At 44.7% G+C, this 23,753-nt stretch overlaps 1 protein-coding gene across 1 annotated transcript in view; it reads left to right on the top strand.

The window, feature by feature from the left end:
• The first annotated feature begins 413 nt into the window (after positions 1–413).
• The window catches only part of E2F3 (E2F transcription factor 3), a 55,644-nt gene continuing 32,304 nt past the window's right edge, over positions 414–23,753 (top strand). Inside the window, exon 1 of the mRNA XM_073329450.1 lies at positions 414–839. Within this exon, the coding sequence (XP_073185551.1) occupies positions 540–839 (300 nt within the window). The 5' untranslated portion in view covers positions 414–539. The remainder of the gene's footprint in view (positions 840–23,753) is intronic.

Raw genomic sequence — 23,753 nt, 5'->3', positions numbered from 1 at the left:
GCTCAGAGGGGAATCCCCGGCCTCGCCTCCACAGCCAATGAATAGACCCTATGCAAATGAGGCAACTCCGCACCGCAGTGGGCCAATGGAAATCAGGCAGGGTGTCAACAGGGTTGGGCATTGGATGGGAGTGAGGAAGTAGCGGGCCAATGGGAGGGCCAGCCTTATGGGACGTACCTGCGGGGCGGAGCTATGCAAATGTAGTTTGAAAAGCGGGCGGGAAATCCGAGTTTCGCGGGAGGCCCTTGGCGCGTAACCCGTCTCCCTTCCCTTCATTCATTGTCAGCAGCCGCCGCTTCCTGGAGCCATTTTCCAGCCGGCCCCACACAGCGGGAGCGGCCCCGCTTCATCCGCCGCATCTGCCCGTCCCGCCGCTTTCATCCCCCCCTGGGACCCCGCATCCTGCAGCCGGATCCCCCCCGGCACCCGCCGCCCCCAGTATTTTGGGTCGGGCCTCGGCATTGAGGAGGAAAGCAGCCGGGAAGGCCGGGGGGGAGGGAGGTAGAGACTCGGCTACGGGGACAGACCCAGAGGGAAGGATGAGAAGGGGACTCCAGCCGGCGGCCCTAGCAGCGCAGCCACCCGCACCTTCCATGGACTCCCGGGTGACCCCCGCCAGCTTCCCAGCCCACTTCGCCGCTGGCACCTTCATCCAGATCCGCAGCGGCGCGGCGGCGGCGTCCTGTGTGTCCTCCTCCTCCCAGGTTCCCGGTGCCTTTGCCCTCACTGCGGAGGGGGGTCAGCCCGCTGGCGGCTCCCTGTACTGCACCCCGCACGGACCCGCCGGCAGGACGGCGCTGCTGCAGCCAGCACTTGGAGGAGGCGGAGGCCGCCCCCCGGTAATTCCCCCCCATCCCAGCGGGAGGGCGAAGGGGACACTCGGGTTGAGCCCCGGGCAGGGCCCCGCTGTCCCATCTCCAGCCGGGGTCGCGGGGCAGGAAGGGCTGGGACAACGTCGTGTTGCAATAAACTTTTGTCTCTTCCCCCCCCTCGCCCCGCCAACTCGGGCCCGCTCCAGGCGGTGCCTCCTCTCTGCAGCTGGGGCAGTGGTGCCCTGCCCCGGGTGCAGAGGATAAGGCGGGGGGAGGGGTGGTTGCAGCCTGTTCCCCTCTCACCCGCAGGGCCAGCGACCCCCACTGATATCTGTGGCTCCAACAAAGAGCCCGCTGAGGCCAGTGCTTGGCGCTGCAGGGAGTTCGCGGCGCTGGGGCATCCCCACTCACTGGGGGCGTCCTCAGCGGGGGGCGGCTGTGGCGACCCCTGCTCCAGGAGCTGGGTAGATGCAGGCTCCGCTGCTCCCCTGCCCGTGTCTGGGGGGAGCGGGGGGCTCTGCCCAGCTGGTGTCTCCGCTTCACCCCCGGACTCGCCGGTGACGTTTCGCACACGTGCGCGGAGGCCGCGTCTGTGACTGGGAGCCGGGCAGGAGGGAGGGGGCGCTGATCCGAGTGGGGGGAGGGGGACACCCGCTTCCTCCTCCTGCCGCTGGCCTGGGACTGTCCGTGTCCCCCCCCCCCCAGTCACACGCGCGTGCGGCCTCCTCGCCTCCCGGAGGCTGCCCGGGGCGCTGCTGGGCTCGGAAATGCCCCTCCAGCAGGTTAGTGACCGGGCACGCAGGGGCCAGCAGTAAGAGCAACCCTCGCTTCTCCCCCGCCCCATAATGAGGAACCTGGGAGAAGCATCCCCCCACCGCCCTGCAATACCAGGGCGGTCCTCGCCTGCCCTTAGGCTCTGGCACTCCCCGAGCTGCGGTGACCCGGGGGGGGGCACAATGGGGGAATAATTAAGGTTTCTCCTCCCCCCCGCCCTCTTCCTGAGTTTAGCCCCCCTCTTTTATCCCCCAGTCCCTCCCCCCAATAGCTTTCTCAGCCTGGGCCTGATCTCCCAGCCCTCTGCCCGCCTCGTGATGGCCCCCTGGAAGTGATTGGTCAGGTTCCTGCTTCAGGCCACTGGGTGCCTGGCCCATTTAATTTTTAAATCACTTCATCTACTTTGGTAGTTCCAGCTTCATCCCTCCCCTGGCCTGCTCTAGAGGCAGTTTGCCTCGTTCATAGCCTAACCCCCTTTCTGGAGGGAAAGCCGGACCTTGCCCTGCATTTCTAGTACTTGGAGCTGTCATTTCAGATGCGGGGGGGGAGGGAGGGGGGATTTCTGGAGGACTCTGCATAATCAACTAAAAGTGTGGGAAGGTGGATGTTTTGGAATAATTAAACACACTGCACCCTCCTTACTGTCTTGTGAGCACTTCCTGGAGGCAAGCCTCACTTGCTTGTTACAACAAAGACTGGTGGTGTAGTTTGGGAGCCAAGATGAAGAAGTTTGGGTAACCTCATAAAGAGGGGGTCTGTAGTGAGAGAAAAACAGTCTTCTTTGTTTCCATAGATATAAAGGACTTTTGTCCTGCACTGGCTTGACCCAGGCATAAAATGGATGGGCAGGTGCAGTGGTGGAGCAAATTTAAATAAGCTACATGGTTTCTCTAAGGGATTTTAATAGTCCTGGTCCTGACCCTGCAGGCATTCCAGCACTGGGCCTTGCTCTGGCATTGTGATGTGGGCAAATGTCCACTAGGGTCTCAATGATGAGATTACCAAACTCCCTTTCTTCACATGGTCTGAAACAGCAGTTCTCAAACTTCATTGCACTGTGATCTCCTCCTGACAACAAAACTTACTACAACATAACCCCAGTGCCCTGTGTTAATCTAGGATAGTTAATATTTTAAATAAAAAATGCATTGCAAGCAGGGCAATTGCCCAGTGCCCCATGCCACAGGGGGGCCCATGAGGCTTAATTGTTTGGGCTAACATAACAGTTGAGCCCAGCTCTCCAGGCGTGAAATACTGGTGTTTTAAACTGCTGTGCACTACCCATGCACAAACTCCATCCCCCAGATCCATATCTTGTTTGCCCATGTTTTTAAAAGAGTTTTCTATTAAAGTTAGTTGCCAGCCTATGTTAAATTATGAATTTTAAAAGTACAGACTACTGTTATAATTAAAAGAAACACATTCCTTAGGTAAGTGAGCAAGTGCTTAGTGCTGAGTACTGGCTGACACTGTGAAGAATCTAGAATTTCCAGGGAGGGTGGTCTAGATTTATTTTAATGAGATTTGCAATAAAAACTGAAGGAAATATGGGTTTCAATGCCATTATCATCAAGATATTCATACTTTGCACTGTGAAATGACCTAGAAACCGTCTTAAGTGTTGGTCAAAATGTAGCAGTTTTTTAATTAATAAGCTGTTCAGGTCACTGTCTTTAGTGCTACTGGCAAACCACAATGAGGACATAAGCTTCCTTTTTATACAATTGTTGCAGGTGTTCATTGCTGACATGGCGATGGAGGTTTCAGGAAGGTGCAGTATAGTCTCATCAAAAGATTATAATGAAAGTCATAGCCTATATTAAAAAACAAACTTGATTTGCTGTTGTCATATTTGTAAATCTTACTGTACTTTTTAACCCACCAGTTAAGCGTGTGGTTTGGTACAGATTGCTCTGGAAACAGGATATCCAGTCCAGTGCTTTTGTTTTCCAGCATGACTTTGTTAAATGAATTCACTCACAGTCATATCTACAAGCATGATCGCAAGGGAACAATTCTGTGGGGCTTTCTACGTTTTTGGGAGAAAGGGGCATGATGTCATGGCCAGTATTAAACTTATACTTGATTAGTATTAAAAGTATTCAAACTTCAGTCTAGAGCAGCGTTTCTCAAACTGGGGTCCGTGGGCCCCACTGATCAATTCCTTCCCCCTCCCTTCCAGCGCCTCCTGCACGCCGGGGAACAGCTGTTCAGCGGCGTGCAGGAGGCGCTGGGAGGGAGGGGGAGGAGCGGGGATGGGGCGTGCTCGGAGAGGGGGCAGAAAGAAGTGGGGAAGAGGAGCAGGGGTGGGAAGAGGTGGGGTGGGGCCTTGGGGGAAGGGGTGGAGTTGGGGGCTTGGGGAGTCTGTGAAAAATTTTAAATCAAAATGTGGGTTCTCGGTTGCTAAAGTTTGAGAACTGCTGGTCTAGAGAGTTCTTATAGTCCCATTTATAAATTTGCCCTAAAGAGTTAACAATATACTCACCACCGTCAACAAATAGCACAGTTGGTTGTGCCCGGTGTGTCTCTTTCTTAAACCCAGCCCCTGTTACATGGACTTTCCATCACCAGAGCCCTGTGCTCTGAGTTATAGAGTAATTGGGGGCGTACAGTATCTAAGCTATACCAGTGTCTACAGCACCACTCTATTGTAGTGGGGCCTGGCTTTTGGAGATGCTGAGCACTCAGTATGCCAAGAAATTCAGTGGAAGCTATGGCTGCTCAGCACTTGAAAATCAGTCCTTAGGCCTGGATTTGCACAACTCCTGTGGACTGTCAGAGGACAGAAATTAACCCTTATGGTGGTTATTCCTAATTCCATAAAGTTCATAAAGATTTAAACCTTCAGAAGAAGGTGTTAACTAAGGCTCTTATATTAATAGGGGAGATTATGGTGGGGGAATGGGGTGAGGGGGAAGTAATTCTTTAACATATGGTCCTGCACCCCTCTTACAGCTAACATTCTGTCTAAGACCATCTTCTATTACTTTCTATCTAAATCACAGTACTGGAAGACTGAACTACCATTAGAGACAGATGCTCAAAATATTTCCAGTGAAAATAGTGCAAAAATTCTTAGTGCCTTTTCATTGGAATGAGAAGTCTTTAAATAGAGGGCCATTTTTTTTTTAGCCTTAGAAAATGTTTAAATGGAGACACCACCCACGTGGTAAGTCCCTTTTAAAAGGGGCTAAATCCTCTTAAGAATATTTTGAGAGGACTCCTGTGGCCTTTTGATGACATGAACTCTAGGGAGTCTGGTTCAGCATGCTTCAGAAGGGGGCCGGAGGATTTACATTTCCAAACTCGGTACATACCACTTCTTTCCCCTTCTTGTAGTTAAGAACAGATCTCTTCCGACCCTCAAAAAGTGTGTCTGGAATTGGAACAAAATGGGATAATTGCTTATTCTTAATAGTAGATGCTAGGTAAAGAAAAAGGCCAAATAGGACATACATGGTTGATAGTGAGATGAGGAATAGCAGAAAATGGCTAAAAGATGGACAAGTTACAAAAAGGAACTGGCAGTAAACTAACGGGTAACTTTTTCTTATTTAAAAAAAACAACAACAACAAAAAAAAAACCAAAAAACTTTGTCCATGGAAGCCATGTATGCAAATCGATCACCATCTTAATATTTCTCTGCTTGACTGTTACTGTTAACATGAAGAAATACTTAATAAAGCAGTCTATCTACTTCTTGAATACTTTTTTAAAGGAATATACTCAGTTAAGTACTTCAGATATTCTCCCAGGCTAGGACTCTGAATTTAAGAGTCAGATCTTTTGCTCTTCCATCCTCAAGAACCCTTTATCCCCAGGTTGCTTTCCAAAGAGGACTGGATGTGGTTCACTTTAGAGCCAGTCAGTGCCTTTCCTTGTTTGACCCCCGCTTGCTGATCAAGCAAAAAAAGGCACGTTCTTTCTCTTCACTGTACCCAGGGTTGAGCATGCTTCTGCAGAACTGCTAACCTCCAGGGATCACTCATACGCTTTTTTGGGTTTAAATTAAAAAATATATAAATAAATATTTTAAAATAAATATTTTAAATAAAAATAATAAATTCTTAAAATATAAAATAAAGCTATTGTTAAAATATAGCTTCCTTTTTAAAAAATCCATTGTTGTTACCACTATATTAAAGCTTGAAAACATGTTTCCCTAATAATTTTGTCTTTAACCAAAGCAACAAAAGGGGATTGAGGGGCCTAGTAGATGATGCTTCTTTGAGAATCCATTTGCTGATGCAAAAAAAGCACCGGGCCTTTCTCACAGGGTGCTATTTTTGGTGAGGGGCTCCATTTGTCACATCTGCATTGGCTTGTAGGTTCAAAGCATGAAGCGATCAACCCTTTTCAACCCTGTGGGTTAATTCCACTTTGCATATCTGTCTGGTTGAGTCAGGGACAGACATTCAGCCCTTTAGGGCGGTTAGAGACCCCATGGTGGAGGAGTCTGGCTCCCAAGATCTTAAACCACCTCAGGGGAATCTTGGGAAAGATGGGGCAGGGGTGGGGGTTGGTTGTTCTGAAGTACTGTGCTGATAGACTCTTTAGAAATGCTTAGTGAAATGGAAAAAGAAAAGGAGTACTTAAAGACTAACAAATTTATTTGAGCATAAGCTTTTGTGAGCTACAGCTCACTTCATTGGATGCATTCAGTGGAAAATACAGTGGGGAGATTTGGAGTAAGTCAAAGAAAGGCAGATAAAGTAATACTTAAGCCCTTGGAGCCTCTTGTCCCCGAGAATATGGTGGGGTGGAAGGCTTGTGACAAAAGTGAACATATAAGCCCCCTCATCTCTTCAGAGGCATCTCCTCCCTCGTAGAACCGGAAACGGTATGCTCACAAGTATAACACTCTTCAGCTTATACATCCCACATTACCTAGGTCTTGTCTGCAAGGGGAAATTGACTGGCATAGCTATAGCAGAAATAGCTATGCTGGTCAATTTTCCTGTGCTGCAGACAAGTCCTTACTTTACAGCAGTGCTTCTCAAGCTATCTGATGTGGGGGACCAGCAATTTTTTTTCCAATGTGTGCGCAGACTGGTAGCCGATAGCTCACGGACTGGCAGTGGTCCGCGGACCACCACTTTGAGTAGCACTGCCTTACAGTTCATGTAGGAGGAGTGGTGAGTGAAATTCTGTGGCCTGCGTTGTGCAGGAGGTCAGACTAGATGATCATAATGGTCCCTTCTGACCTAAATATCTATGAATCTATGTACTAGAAAGCTGTCATTTCTGAATCCTGCAGTCTGAAATCTGAGGCAGAAAAACAACTCTGAAATTCATTAAAGTGAAAGGTGAGTGAGCAGGAATTAATCATGGAAGTTGCCAGACAGTCTTGGAGACTGAAGTCTTCCCCAGAACTGTTATAACTGAGACGGCAGCACTGCATGCCTTCTCAGACATCTCTCAGGCTACTACAAGCACTACGGTGGTGTAGCTGGGGTGGTGCAGCCATGCCGTTTTTGCTGTAGCAAGTGTTTATGCGACGGAATTGGGTTTTCTGTCGCTGTAGTAAATCTATGCCCTCAAGAGGCTATCGCTAGGTCGACGGAAGAATTCTTTAGTTGACCTAGCTGTCTCTATGGTGGGGTTAGATCAACCTACTTACCTGGCACAGGGTGTGAAATTTTTTGTGGGCCTGAGCGATGTAGTTAGGTTAACCTAAGTTTTAGGTGTAGACCAGGCCTCAGTTTTGACCTGAAAGGACTACCTCTGGGGTGACAGGGTAGATCATGCTCTATGCCCATACAATTTTTGCCGTGGTGTTGGTGCACCTGTCTGTTGGTAACTAGACTGAGACTGCCAACTCATTTCACTTAGGCTTCTAAGCACCATCAGATGGTAACAACTCTGTTTAATACCAGTGTGGACCAGATTCAAACCAGGACCATATTGGCAAGCAAGCTTGGAGAATAAAAAATGCTCAGCTTATCTTCAATCTTTCTGTGTAGGGTGAACAATGGTGGATTTTGTTGATTTTGTTAGACTATTGCTAATTTACAGCTACAAGTATTCACCATTCATAACTTACAAGGGCATATGAAACTCTCTAGTGACTGAGGTGGGGACTCAATCAGGGCACCTTCAGGTGTCTTTCCAGGATTTAATCTGATTTTTTGTACGACAATGTACAAGTCACTTAGGCCCATACATTTAAGTGTCCACTAGCTTTGATTGTCTCAATTTCTGGGTGCCCAACTTGACGCACCTCTGGGGCCTGATCTTCAGAGAGATGCTATGCATCCACACGCCATTAACTTCAGTTGACTAGTAGATACTTTGGCCCTTGGTGTCTTGATTTGGATATCCAAAATTAGCTAATATTTTTTGAAAATGTGGGCCTTGCTCTCTGTCTTCATTTTCACATCTGTAAAATGGGTCTTATAGTCTCTTCACAAAAGTGTTGCAAGGCTTTATGTTGTGAATCTCTCTCAAATCTTGTAGAACGCAAGTGCAATATATTTTCAGCAACTGAATTACAGTTTCTCTTGGTAAGAATAGTATTAGTGGTTTATTACGTAAGAGGGGGTCCATCTTAGTCTTGATTTTTCAGCTTTAACATTGTCTTATTGAGGAGTTACTGGATATATATATGTGTGTGTGTGTGTATCCAAAACGTTTTTTGCATCATCCTTCTTAATGTCCTATAAAGGAAAGAGTTTCTCTTGCAAGCAACAATAGGATTTGCTTCCTTGTCATACCTTTATTATTGGTTCAAAGGTCTTTTCTGGTATGTATTGCATAGTTTACAACCAGAAGGAAACAATTTTTAATTTAGCATTGGCAAGTTTCCTTTCTGCTTGATGATGTTGGTCCCAGTAAGAGGATTGCTAGAAAAGGGGGTGGTGGTGCTTGCTGCTGCTTTGTTTAGGGTTGTTGGAAGCGAGTAGTTTAAAGTTCTGATGCTTTGAGTGCCTAACTATCATCTTGCAAGAGTAAAATAATGGAACAGACAATAAGAAAAAAGTATATAGAGAGTGAGTGAGTAAGCAATAAGCTTGATTTTTATTTTTAATTTTATTTTTGCTCAAGTTAAAAATTAATAGCAATTAATGTAAGCTCTTTAGAGCAGGGACTAACTTTGTACAGTGCCTTGCACAATGAGGTCCTTCCTAGTCTGTGGGGGCTACAACAATACAAATAATCAGGTGTCTGTCTTTTTACAATGTGTTCAACCTGAGGCAATACTGCTCCTTCATATAATCAATCAAGGGGAGTATGAAGCCGCTAAACTTGAACTTCATGCAAATTATTTTTCTTTTTAATGTGTATTTCAGGTTCATCAAGTAGGTGTGTAATTTTGCAGCTTCGTGGTGGTAAGGTGACAACTAAGGCTTTGTCCATAGATTGATCAGCTATGTTTGAAGGAAGAAAGGACAGCTGTGTAAAAAATATAGGATAGTGCTTTTTATGAGGGACATCCCACTACAGTGTGGTCTCATGACACACATTCATCCCATGTTGACTCATAATGGATGCAAGGCATTAGATATTAAACAAGAAGTTCAGAAAAATACTTAACCTCTGATCGCTCTACCTTGCGTGTGTTCTAAACGGCCAAAGTGCGGATTGTTTTTGCCATTGTTGGGGAGAGGAAATATTTGAGTAAACTTAGAAGAAGCATAACAAAAAGGTGCTGCTTACTTGTTGACTCCTTCCCTTTACATCCAGACAAGCCAGTTCTAGTGTATTCTTTGCTCAGGGGCATGTTCCCTGTTAAATTTGTATATGAGAGAGCAGATATTCTAGGGGTGGCTCTTGAGTGACCAGAGAACCTTGCAAAGTTCTCTGAAACGTGCCTTGGGAATCCAAAGCTCGAAGTCATTCTTTGTGTCAGTATCATTTAGCACATCTATTAGTTGTAAAGCTATTTTTCCTAATCGGGGCACTGCAAACTTATACCTCGAGTGTTGCCAGCAGCCAAATATTCTCCTCATTGTTTTTTTTTCTACTGTAACTTGAATGAAATCGTAACTAGCATGCATATGTACTGGCTTTATTTTGACTTGCCACTGTTGTAGACAGCATTGATCTCCCACATTGAGAGAGTCAATTTTTGTCCTGAAGCTCCAAATTTAGCATAATTAATGTTTTCACATACAGGAATTGACCTTACAGTTACAGCTCTGAATGTTAAACAAAAGTCTACTTTATCTGAAAGTTGTCTTGGTAGAACACGCTACTATTCTTATCAGGATTATTGCAGTTGAGGCTTTTATCCTGGCTTACGGTGGACATAGTATGCTTTGTAACTTTATAATATTGCTTTTTAAGTGTGTCGTTCTGGTAAAGAACGACAGTACTTGAATTATATGGAAATAATGCCAGAGATGGGACCCATATTTGTCATGTACTAGCAGTACTTTATTTCTTGTTACCACACTGAAGGGAAAAAGCCTCTTCAAAACAGAAGGGCTAGGGCAATCAGGCTTATCAGAAACCAGGAATAGTGTCTGGGTGTAAAATCAGCAGAGGAAAGCTTCATCTTCCATGGGAAGTCTTTATCAACCCATGCAAAGTAACCCAGTTACCATATACATATACTGTATAATCGTGTGATCCCTCATTTCCTTGTTTAATGCCTTTTTATGTGACAATGGATATGGCGTGAATGCCATGTGGGGAAGTCTGAGGGTTCACAACTATAAAAGGCACTTTAAAGCAGTGTTTCTCAAATGCGGCCACAGTCTCTTGGGCAGTGACTGGAGGGGGGTGACCACGCAAAGCAGTGCTTCACCCGCAGGGCCACCAAAAGGGTTTGGGCCCTACCACCCGCCCCCCCGGAGCCACAAAGGCTGGAAGAGGAGGCAGCCAGTGAGTTCCCCACCTTCCCAGGGGTGGTAAGGTCAGGCTTCACCCCTGAGGCAGTGGGTGGCAGGCTCTGGTTGTTGGACTTTGGGCTCCAGCCCTGGACTCTAGCAACGTGGCGGCAGATGCCGGCTCTGAGCTCAGCCCCTGCCCGCATTGTCCCTGGCCCCCACAGTGTCCCCAGGCTCTGGTCATGCAGTGGTGGGCTCCGGCCCCGAGCCACAGGGTTTCAGGCTCTGGCCCTGGGGTCACCGACCGCCCCCCATCCATCCACCCCTGACCCCCCACTGTATCCTTGCCCACCTCCCCATCCAGGGCTTAATTTGTCCTCTGGCTTGTCAAGGCTGAGTAAGTCGGCTGTGAAAATTGATATTTGTACAGTTGTTAATATCCCTTTTCACAGCCTCCCATTAGCTTTCCTGACTCTCCTATGAAAAGTGATATTAACAAACATACAAATATTACTTTTTGCAGCAGCAGACTTACTAGCTAGCAAGTCTTTTAAAAAAAAGAACAAGCAAAAACAAAAGAAGAAACAACAACGAAGAAGAATGTGCAAAGCACCTTGTTTGTGTTTCTATTCTGTTTTAGGTTGAGTAAAGAATAGAGAACTGCACATTATTTTTATTATTGAGTCTGCAATAAAACCCTACATAAATAAATTATAATGATTTGGACATGTATATGTGCATATTTATTTGTTTTTCCTAAAGTTAATTGAGTACTTTAAGAAAAATGGTCATAGTGGCCACCAGCAAGAATTGGTGCCCACACTCAGAGGCCACCAAAAAATTTATTGTGAGAGTCCCTGCTTTAAAGTATATAGCTTCATGAACCAATACGAATTACAGCCTACTGATCAACATGCGGGCCATAGAGAAATCTTCATTGTCTCAGTTGTGTCAATAGTAGGCATCTCGGACTGGTGCTGAGGTACATTTCAGGGAAAGGAGGTGAAGAAAGATGAAGTAGTGGTCAGTGTTATAGAAAATCATGATGTTTCAGTTAGGAAACTTAAATACTCTTAATTGAGAGCTGCCTTGTAAGGGCAAGCTTTGAACCTAATTTTGTTCTGGTAGAAGACTTCTCCCACTCACATTAGCAACATATTTATATTATGGTAATGTCCAATGTCCCCATCAGGACCAGAGCCCTGTTAGGTTGAAGCAATGCAGACATGGAGAATCTGCACCCTAAAAGGATGCAAAGTAGCCGAGGGGATAGAGCATCAGACAGGGTCTTTGGAGTTCTGGGTTCTAGTTCCAGTTCAAACACTGTTCTGCTGGGCAAAACTTCCCTGCCTCAGTTTCCCTGTCAGCTTTGTATAGCACTTTGAGATTGATTGATGGAAAGTGCTATATATGAGCTAGGTATTCTTTAAAGAGCTTACACTCTAAAGATATGATGAGTGGGCAGGGGAAGTTTTTAATATTAAAAAGAAGATAAAAGTGGTGATATAGATGTTTTTATTTAGTGTCTCTTTATATAAACTCACCTGAAATTTCTCTCCAGTTCCAATTGCTAATTCTGGTTAACCTTTTTTATTTTTTAAACGTGGACATTGTCCCCATTTGGCATTCTAGCTACCCTTCTGTTCCTGGCTGGCACAATCCCAATAACAAATCTGTTGCTTCACTATCTCCCCGTCTAGAATCTTTGACTATAATTCCTTCCTTCCAAGGCCATGAGAATAATCTTTTAACAACCGTGCAGGCTTTACATTCTCTGAAGGAAGTTTCTCTCTGAGGTGGTCGGGGTATTGGGGACGCTCCTGCATGGTTACCCAGCCCTCTCCCTCAGTTTCAGTAGCTCCACCTGCCTGCTTGTGCTCTACAGGGAGTGACAAGGGTGAACATCAAAAGTATTAGTATGCAGAGTAGTTTCTGATGTCAACAGGGCTGAGAAGATAAGCACCAATGTGAGGAGGTAACTCTTCTTCCCACATGCACTGCACTTGACTTGGGGCCATGCAATCTGGGGGTTTCAGTGTCTGGTGTGCAGTAGAGGAGTCCCTAGTATAATGAGACTAGTTGGAAATCCCCTAAGTCAGTGATTCTTAACCTTTTCCAAACTGACCATACAAGATCTCTGTCCCACTTAGCAATGTGGGAAGGGCAGAATGGTTGTGACCCCCCCAGGTGTTGAGTACCCCTGCACTGGCAGTTAATTCTGGTAGCCTCCCTCTTGGTCCATTCCATCTACCTCAGTCAATTGCTGAATGTACAGGAAGCAAGAGCAACCTTAATATGCCAGCTGCACATGCTTTTCCAGAAACTAAACACACCAAGATCATTCCATGTTCTGAAAGCAACACCTCTCTTCAGAGCAGAACTCCCCACTGTGAGGTGGTATACAAACAGGGAGCACGTGTGGTGCTGTCTAAAATAAGCATTTTCCCTTATCTAGAGAGAGCCCTGCATGCAGGACTTCCAGGATGTTTTCTCAGTTCTAGACAGGAAAATTGCCAGTACAGAAAGGTGTCAGCACTTCAAGCTTCTTAAAGAGCTGTATAAGGCAGATCACATTGCCTCCTCTCCCCGCCATCCCAAAGAATGACAAACCGGGGGGAGGGGAAAGAGTTGGGGTATCCCTATCAGAAGCCAGGTTCTTCCCTGGAGGGCAAACTCAAAGCAAAGCAAGAGCTCCTGCTTTGTCCTCAGGAGATTGGGGTGGGCAGGAATGAGAATATCTTTCTGTGCCACTTTGTCTAGTTTTCTGTTTTGCGCTTTCCTTAATCAACTCTTCGATGATGCTGACTCTATTTTCACACTTCTCCCTGCTCCCTGAAAGCTCTCCTTGCCTCTTTTCTGTCTCCTCCTCAAAGGGGGGAGGTTATCCGCAGACAAGGTTGTGTCCGCTGTTGTTGTACTATTTCAGACCTCTGCTGTCTCCAACCATCCTTCCCAGCTGCTGAAGAACCCACAGGCTTCAGCATTCCTTCGTTCTCCTGTTAGAGATATTGCCCCAAAATTCTGCTTGCCATAGAACTAGCGGTTGAGAGCAAAGGAATTGCTTCAGATGCTCCAAGAATATTTATAGAGGAAGGGCTCTACACCTCTGTACAGTTAGTAAGTATCCACTTACTTTCAGCTAGCTTGTGGGATGAACTGTTACATCAGTGTTGGTACCTTGTTGAAATGAGGAAAATTAACAGCTCTGTGTTTCTTGAACTTTGCATCAATGGCCTTGTGAAGGTGTGTACTAGACCCTTTGAAGCCCCTTGCCGGAGGCACTGTAGTCCTACCACACCTCGCCCCAGAAAAGAAGCAGTGAAGGTGGGTCTTCCAGGCTGCCTAGAATGGCTTCTTCCGTGCAGTCTATCAGAGCTCAGCCAATTCAATTAAAAGCCACTGCAGGGCCCAAGCAGACCATTTGGTGGTTGGGACTAGAAGGGTGGAATAGAGTCATTATGGTCCCTGATGCAAATCTTGTTGAGGTGTCAGGCACACAGGCATGTCCCAAGGGGGCCCAGAAGAGGAAAGAGTGCGGGATTGTACCTGGCCAACTGGAGGCACCCATGGGAGGTGAGTGCACTCTATCAGAGGCTTAGTGTAATTGAGTGAAATACAAATCATGGTGTGAAGATCCAAGAAAACATTTCTTCCCCAGCTAGTGGCAGCCTGTTGATGGCTGAGGCTGTGCAAGAGAAATGGTCCAACTAAAAAGGATTAGTGGACTAATGTGCATCCAACATACCACAGGCTTAATGGCCATGAAGTACTTTCTGTCTTAAAGGGGAGGTGCTATTAAAGACTTTCTGAAATCCCTGTTCAGACGCAAGTCTCAGACTCCTAAGCTATGTCTACACTGTCGCTTTCAGCGCTAAAAGTTTTGTCATTCAGGGGTGTGGAAAAACACCCGCTCGCTCGGGTTTTTTTTTTAATTGCTGGAAGAGCTCTCCCCCGGCGATAAAGTGTGCCTACAACCACGTGTGCGCTGCCACAACCATGCTCTGATGTGGGTAGTGTAGACATACCTCTACTGCAGCGCTGCTTAACAGGTGCAAATGTGTAACACCATTGGTCTGAAGCAATACCTAATTTCTTCCTCAGGTGTTTCCATTTCTATCAGCAATACTCTCCTTCCACAAGTCACCATAGAGCTGCCTTTTTATGTACTTCCTGTGTCTTGTTTGAATCTCTCTCCACTAGTTATTTCATATTCCAGGGCACTAGACTGGAGATCTTTAACATCTGGAAATAAGCCTCAATCCTGAATTGAGAGGGAAAAATTTCAGGTTTCATAGCCTCCATTTTGTTCAAATTGTAAAACTAGAGCCCAGTTTAGTTTGATTAGCAGTGTGGACAGGAGCAGTGGCAGTCATTGTAGGTGAGGGCTGATAAACTGGCAGAGTTGTGTGAGGAAGTTTTAGTTCCCACTTTCATGAATATTGAATTAATGTTTCAAGAATCTAAAAGTTCCTTTCATAAAGCATTTTCATCTGGAGATGCAAGTTGCATAACAAATTCAGTGTTAAGATCCTTCTGCATGAAGAGAGGTGTGGAAGCGAGATGGTTTTTATCAGATAATTTTAGAGTTGCAATGTGGAACTTTTTTCAGAGTAGCGGCCGTGTTAGTCTGTATTCGCAAAAAGAAAAGGAGTACTTGTGGCACCTTAGAGACTAACCAGTTTATTTGAGCATAAGCTTTCGTGAGCTACAGCTCACTTCATCAGAATTGTTAGTCTCTAAGGTGCCACAAGTACTCCTTTTCTTTTTGTGAATATGGAACTTGTGCTTTAAAGAGCTAGTATAGTGGTTCACATATAAACCAAATGCATTTCCATAGCTTTGATACTGCTGAACCACAGTGGAAATCTGGAACCTTAACTACACTACTTGTAGGAAGTTTAACTCCTGCAATTAACCACAATTGTGGTCAATCTTTGGAAAGGCAGTAACAAAAAGGAAGAAAGGTGGTGGTATTTGATCAGCTTTACTCCCTTCATTTGTTAGGGTTTGAGATAGGCAAAACTCTGGCTGTAATAATAGTATGATACTATTAGTGACTACCGCTTCAGTGAGGAGCTACGTATGTATGTATAACAATGAACAACTTGGAATTTAGGGTAGGAACAGTAAGGAATATTGAGGACTTGTATTTAATATTGATTAAAAATACCGAAATACTCAAATCCAATTAATAAATAGCTAGATTAGTTGGTAAACTTCAAGATAATTATTGGATAAATAGACGTACAAATATGAGGCTATGTCTTGGATCCACCAAATCAGAACAAGAGTGCTGCTCAAACCTGTTGATTTAAGGTAGTGTAGCTAGTCCCTCCTCAGGTTATATGCCCTGACAACTAAACTTCAAAAAGGCCTCCAGTTATTGTCAGTACAGTTTTGCATGCATAATTTTTGGGCATAATTTCTGTTCATGCCTGTGCCTATTTAAGTACAAGCTACCTGATCAATCCCTCTGTTCAGGTGGTGAGGGATTTCATCTGAGGGATAAATATCACACCTAAACGTTGTGCCTGCACTTAATTACAGGCACCAAACTGCATCTAAAATAATGAAAGCTAAAAATTGTGGGGTCAATTAGTGAGTCAACTTCAGTCCTTGTGCACTTCTAGTTAGACATTAGCAGCTGCTCATATTCAGTAACCCAAGCAGGCAACTTTTGTGCTATTGCTTGCTAGTTCTTACATGGCCATCTGTTAGTTTTTTGTTACAGTGAACCCCACGTGTTTGAGATATACTAACACCATTCAGTCAGTTGGGGTCTTTCTACTGCATTCAGAAAGTCCTCAAACATCTTGGTCAGGGTCATGAGAGAAAAGTACGATGCAGCAACAGCCTGCATCTCTGCACTTGTAACGTAAAGCACCTATGAAACTCTCATAATTCTGTTCCAGGAAATCCTTTCCTGCAAAGGAAGTCTTATCTGGAGTACAGATCTGGTGAAACACTTGTAGCTAGCCATTTTATTCATTTCTTCTTCCTACCGCAACAAGTATTTAGTAGAGCTGGATGAAGTTTTTCAGACTAATAGTTTATTCATCCAAAAATGTAGTTTTAGTCAACTTGAAACTATTCCTGAGTTTGACATAAATTTGACCAATTGTTTTTTCCCCCCCAATTTTTTTTTTTTTTTTTGGGACTTAAGTGCCATTCACAAAATGAGGTGACGGTAGCCTCCTAACTTTAGCCTTGTGGTTAGGACACTCCTCGGGTATATGGGAAACCCAGGTTCAATCCTCCCCCCCATGTGGAGAAGGGATTTGAACTTGAGTTGCCTACCTTTCAGGAGAGTGCTCTACTCACTGGGCTATGAGATATTTTGAGACAAGTCTATTTCTGTCTCTCCCATTGAAGCTGTTCCACTATGTATAAAAAAAATTAGACATCGAAGCAGTGATTTGAACTTGGGTCTCTCACATTCTGTGAGTGCCTTAACCTCCAGGCTATAAAGACACTTTTTCCCTGGCCCGATGACCATTCATAGTCCTTCATAATTCATTAATAGTCATTTCATTCCATTATTGGATAGATGCACTCACACAAGTAGAACTTCGATCTGGTGCAAGTTTTTTTTCCTCTCTCTTTCTGCCCTGCCCTCCCCCCCAAGAGATGGTATTAAGTGCTCAGATGGGACCATGGAGTCTGGGCCAGTGAAATAAATTAATTACACTAGGCTGTTATAAGATTGTCTCCTATTACAACGTGTAGCGGATCAAGGACTCAGCGGTGCAGCGCCTCCTGCTGGTTGTCTGGGAATTAGCTCTTTTCCAGCATACAGAGCACCCTATGCAGGCCTATACAGAGCACCCTCGCCTGCTGCTGGCTGTGTCTCTCTCCTGGACCCTGGTGCCCTTTATCTTGGGGTTCTGCCCCAGCAGTACCCCCTCACTCTGGGTCTCTCCTCCCAGGGGAACCCCCAACCCTCTAAACCCATCTTGCCTCAGTGGCTACTGCCAGTCATCATCTAGCCCCCGCTCACTGGGGCAGACTGCAGTCTGTAATGGCCACTCATTCATTATTGGCAAAGGATTAGGACCTGCTGCCTTTGCCTGTCCTCGGGCTGCCCCTCTGCAGCCCCAGTACCTTTTAGCCTTAAACAAAGCCTGCAGTCTGGAGGCTTCCCAGGCTGGAGCTCCCCAGCTCCCTTTGCCCTTCCCCAGCACTGCTCCACCTCAGGTACCTTGCTCCCAGGTAGCTAGTCCTTTCCACTCCAGGGCTAGAGTGAGACTTCTTGTCTCCTGGCCCCACAACCCTTCTTATCAAGGCTGCCTGGGCCCTAATTGAGCTGGCGACACCTGTGGCTGCTCTTAATCCCTTTTACCCAGCCTCAGCCCTCTCCAGGACTGCTTTTAACTCCTGTTCTGTGGGAGTGGGGCAGCAGCCCCACTACACACATCAATTATGAAAATCCCTTTAAGTCTGAAAATTACCTTGCGGGGGAGGGCAGAAGGATGACAATATTTTGCAAGGAAGCCTGCGCATAAAATTACCATCATGTAAGACTAATAGAGTCTTTGCTTGTGCTTCAGTTCAGCACATCTATTCTAGATCATGCCAGATGAATCCTTTACAGGGTTCAGTTGTCAGTATTGTCCAGACAAGGATAGAGGACTCTGTGCTATCTGCATTGTGTCTAACATTTATTGGAAATACTAGAGCAAGGGTACATTTCAGGGTGAGTCTAGATCCCTGTAGACAGTTAGCAAGTTAAACCCATAAACTGATCCTTCATTATGACCATAACTTGGTATTAAAGAGCTCCTGGAACCCCTCTTCAGACCAGTTTGGGTGTTAGTTTTCAGTCCGTTGCATATTTACTTCACCTGGAGAGTAGAGAAATAGTAAGCCCTGTTGTATAAAGGCCCTATACATTACTTGTAAGAACACAGCATTATTTGGAACTGGGTATGAATAAAACCAGATTTGGGGGCATCAGGAATGACTTTGAGGTTCTGTCCATTGCCCAAATATTAGTGAGGGTTATTTTTTACAATTTAGGAAGCCCTGCCCTTGCTGCTGTCGTTGGTGTTCAGTTGACTGGACTTTACTGAATGGCCTGTTTCTTCCCCTCCCTCAATTGCTGCCACTGCCAAGGGAAGAGGATGGCGTCTTTATACATCCTTTCTCACTGATATGCTCTGGGGGGAGTACCTTTCTCCTCTTGCCAGCTGTATCCGTACTACCTCCTAATAATGGATTTTTTTTCTTGGAGTTTTCTGGAGGGACAGAACTCAGGTACTATAGGAGGAAGAGTCCTGAAGTTAAGATTGGCCTTTATATCAAAGTGTAAAACTCACTACTTCAGCTGCAGAAGTAGAAGAGGATGGGGAAATCATGACCTACAAAGAAGGTGAAAGGAAAACAGACTTGACAATGGGAAGCATAGGAGTACCTTGAATGGCCATAATGAAAGTGCCCAGTTGCCTCTTGGTCAAATCAAAGTAAGTTATTGAAGATCCATAAGGAAGCTTCATGGCCAATTCATGAATAAGTTGCTGACTGTTAAAGTATAGAAGACTTTTCCAGTTCAGTCTTTGGCAGGTGTCCATTAAAGTGCTAGTCCCTTGTCTGAGAGAGTTCTGTACACTTTTGGAAAAATCCTATTATGCCATTTATTGCTTATACAGGTAGTTCCAGTAACATTACAGGACACAAAACAGAAAGGGGGTAAGCATGCTTTGCAAATGGCTGCTCAGAGTGATTTTTTTTATTTGATTTGTTTTTGACTGAACTTTAGCTACAAAGAGTAAAACCTGAAATTTGCTAACAAGCCCCTCTGCTTCCCCCTCCACCACATCTTCTTCCTGAGTATTGCCTCTTTCCCTCTTCCACTGGCATTCTGCTATCGAGAGATCTCTCCAGTATCCCGAGTTTCCTGCTGCCCTGTGAAGTCCTGAAGTTCCCAAATAAGTGTTTCTAGTGGCATAGGGTTTGCAAGGCCTCAATGGGCAGCCAGAAGATAGACATTCTTTTACACACCATGTATGGGATACTCACTCTTTTTTAAATAGTTTGTGGATGGTTCTTTGCCAAAAAATGTTCAAGGACAAAGTTTTGTGATTCATATCTGAGAGTGAGAGAACAAGGACGTTTGACTTAATATCACATGACTTTCTGGATAAAACATTAGCACTACACTATCAGTAGAGCATACATTAAATAGATTCAGAACTGGAAGCTGACATTTTTAAAGTAGTTGTCAGTAGGCACCATCACTGAATCAGGGTGTTCTGCAGGGATGGGTTGTAGGCACATGGCTATTCAAGATTTTCATCAATGATCTGTAAGTAAACATAAAGTCACTGCTGATAAAATTTGTGGATGACACGAAAGTTGGCAATGCAGTAAATAATCAGGATAAGGCAGTCATACAGAGTGATTTGGATTGCTTGGTAAACTGGGCAGCCAAATGCAAAACTACACCGCTAGAAACAAGGAATGCAGGTCATACCTAAAAAATGGGGGATTGTATCTTGGAAAGCAGTGACTCTGAGAAGGATTAAGGAGTCATAGTGGACAAGCAACTGAACATTAGCTCCCAGGGCGAAGCTGTGGCAGAACAGGATAATGCTTGGATCCGCGAATGTGTAAACGGGGAATAGGGAGTGGGGAGTTGATTTTTACCTCCGCATATTTACTCCTGGAAGAATTCTGTGCCAAAAAATTAAAAATTCTGCACACAATATTTGAAAATTCTTCATATTTTAATTGTCAAAATAACCCTATATAATCATACCAGTTTCAATTAGTGTGGTAATTTATCTCAAAATACCTGTCAGCCACTATGTCTGTAACAATACAGACACAAAAAATTCCCCCATGAGTACAGAGTTAAAGAAACCCCTGCAATAACGCTGTTCCTGTTTCTCTGCCCCCTCCCCTCCAGAGCCCAGCTGAGGGGCCAGACACCCACACTGCCTACCCTCCAGAGCCCAGCTGTGGGGTGCCCCCCCAGCCCAGATACCTGCATTGCATACCCCCCAGACTCTACCTGTGGGGGCCCCCCTTCACCCCCTCCCACCCAGAGCCCAGCCACGGGGCACCCCCCAAGCCCAGACATCTGCACCCTCTACTCCCTAGAGCCCAGGGATCCAGAGGGAGAAAACACCAGATGCTGGGTCCTGGGCTTGTATGGTGTTTCCTGCACACTGTCTGCTTCATTCAAGGTGTGCCAGGAACTGCTGCTGCTGGGAATGTTCCAGCTCTCTCCACCTGCCAGTGTCTTCTATCTGTGAGCTGGGGAGCTGGGCTCTGCCAGGTCTAGTGTCCCCTAGTTGCGGCCAGCAGCTCTGCAGTCCATTTGGGGGGGGGAGGAAGGGGGGAGGAAATTCTGTGCAGAACATTAATTCTGTGCAAATACATTGCACAGTGGTGCAGAATTCCCCCAAGAGTAACATATTGCATTCGTGAGACTGATACTGTTCAATTCTGTGCAATTCTGGGTGTCAACATTTAAAAAAGGATGTTGAGACATTGGGGAAGATGCAGAAAGGAGCCACAGAAATGGGTTGGAGAACATACTTTGAACCCTGAGTCTCTGACCATAATCTGTTTAGTTTAGCAAAAAGAAGATTGAGAAGTGACTAGATCACAGTATATAAGTAACTTCACAGGGAGAAAATACTGTGTACTAAACGGCTCTTTAATTTAGCGGAGAACGGTATTACAAGAACCAGTGGCTAGAAGCTGAAGCCAGACAAATTCAAATTAGAAATTAGGCATAAGAACGGCCATACTGGGGCAGACCAAAGGTCCATCTAGCTCAGTATCCTGTCTTCCGACAGTGGCCAATGCCAGGTGCCCCAGAGGGAATGAACAGAACAGGCAATCATCAAGTGATACATTCCTTGTCGCCCATTCCCAGCTTCTGGCAAATGGAGGCTAGGGACACCATCCCTGCCCATCCTGGCTCATAGCCATTGATGGATCTATCCTCCATGAATTTATCTAGTTCTTTTTTGAATCCTATTATAGTCTTGGTCTTCAAAACATCTTCTGGCAAGGAGTTCCACAGGCACGGACTGTGCGTTGTGTGAAAAAATACTTCCTTTTGTTTGTTTTAAACCTGCTGCCTGTTAATTTGTTTTGGTGACCCCTAGTTCTTGTGTTATAACAAGTGTTATAATAACACTTCCTTATTTACTTTCTCCACACCAGTCATGATTTTATAGACCTCTATCGTATGCCCCCTTAGTCGTCTTTTTTCCAAGCTGAAAAGTCCCAGACTTATTAATCTCTCCTCATATGGCAGCCGTTCCATACCCCTAATCATTTTTGTTGCCCTTTTCTGAACCTTTTCCAATTCCAGTATATCTTTTTTGAGATGGAGTGACCTTATCTGCACGCAGTATTCAAGATGTGGGTGTACCATGGATTTATATAGAGGCAATATATTTTCTGTCTTATTATTTATCCCTTTCTTAATGATTCCCAACATTCTGTTCGCTTTTTTGACTGCCGCTGCTCATTGAGTGGATGTTTTCAGAGAATTATCCACAATGACTCCAAGATCTCTTTCTTGAGTGGTCACCCAGTTTTGAGAGATGCTTTTGTAGTTCTTCGCAGTCTATTTGGGACTTAACTATTTTGAGTAGTTTTGTATCATCTGCAACAATTTTTAGTGGTGAGAATGATTAACCACTGGGGGACACGCTCAAGGGAAGTGATGGATTCTGCATGTCTTGATGTCTTCAAATCAAGACTGGATGCCTTTCTGAAAGATACGCTTTAGCCAAACACAACTTATGGGCTCAATACATGAGTAACTGCGTGAAATGTAATGGCCTGTGAGATACAGGAGGTCCACCTAAACTCATGATGGTGGGGTGGGGAGAAAGGACAGACTCATTTCCTTGAAAAATGTAGGCTGATAGGAGTGGCCCATTTTCAGGCTTACCTATGCAATGATCTGGATTCAAAGCACCAACCGTAATTGCCAAGAAAAAAAAGAATAAACATTCTTACCATTCAAGTTAGCATTTCAGAAAAGAGACACGGTGCCCAGTTTAGAAATAAGTATTAGAGAACATAGAAAGTGGGTTGATTTGATTTTTCTGGGTCTGAGTCATTTTCTGAGTTGTCCTTGCTAATTCTGATGTGAATCTAGTAAGTGTTCTGCTTCATCTTTACAGAAGGAGTAATTTTATAAGTATGCTTCATGGTTCGAAATAAAATGGCCACTTCCAGTTTTCCCCCAAAATGTATGTTCTTTTATGGTGACATCAACCACTTCTGGATATGTCCTGTGAATACGTCCATCCACATCAGTTACTGAGACAGCTCTGTCAATAAGATGCCTGACTATACTCCAGTGTAGCACACAGTTCTCCAGTCTACCTGCACCTGCTCACTTTCCTCATAAGCTGTCCTGTTGTATTTGTCTAGTTCTTGTCTTATTACTCTCTTTCCTTTGCTGGGACTACTATAAATCTTGCCATCTGAGCCAAAATTCTTATCTTTATTTTGTCAGCATCCTAAAACAGTTCAGCTACTTGCCCTGGATGGTAGAATAAGACTATTGGTTTAGAATGTGCATCATGGTGAAAACTTGGTGTTTTATTTATTCTGTGTGACATCACAAAGGAATAAAAACATCAACAGCTTTGCTCTGTATATGTCATTACAGTGATTTAAGCCAGCTATTGCCAAACTACTCAGTAAAGTAAGGCTACATAAAACAATTACTTATTTTGAAGCAGGAAAAAAGTGTTTAGCCTCTCAAATAACTACCCAAGGGGATTAAGCACATTCTAGAAGATCAAGTTAACTTTGTGGTCTAAGAAATCTTCTTATGAATAAATCTGCTGGTTAGCAACATAGTTGTTTTACTGATGACACAAGGTGGATGTGGCTGTCAGCCAAAACTGTCTTCAGGGCCAAAGGTTCTGCTCACTAGAGTTACTTCTGGTTTTATGTGCTTTAGAGGAAAAACTTTATATTCCCTTATTCCCATCAGCATTAACTTCTAGACTGATGATTGTCAAGCCTGCTCTTAGGCTTATTTTGTGTAAGAGCTTCTCCAAGATATATAAATCATATTTCTCATTTCATAGGCACCAGTAATGTATCTTTTGTTTCCCTGGGGTTGATTTTGAGTAGGAGGACTAGGATGGTTGAGTCAGCTCCATCAAGTTTGTATAGTTTCAAATCTTCCTTAATGTAACACTGTAGTAGTTTTAATTTTTAAAATTGCATCCGCTCAATGATCCAAGAGTCATACAGCTCTCTTAGCAAACCCAACTGTACAGTTATTGGAGGTGCAAATTTTGCTTCGTTTTGTTCTAAGTTGTAATGATATGGCTTTCTTGACGCAAAATAACCAATTAGAAACTCTGCTATAACTTGTAAAAAACCTTTCCTACAGCAATTGTCTCAACA

Source organism: Lepidochelys kempii, chromosome 2, assembly GCF_965140265.1.
Source record: "Lepidochelys kempii isolate rLepKem1 chromosome 2, rLepKem1.hap2, whole genome shotgun sequence".
Lineage (NCBI taxonomy): Eukaryota > Metazoa > Chordata > Testudines > Cheloniidae > Lepidochelys > Lepidochelys kempii.
Note: the sequence above shows the minus strand (reverse complement) of the source record. Positions and strands in the feature narration are given on the sequence as shown.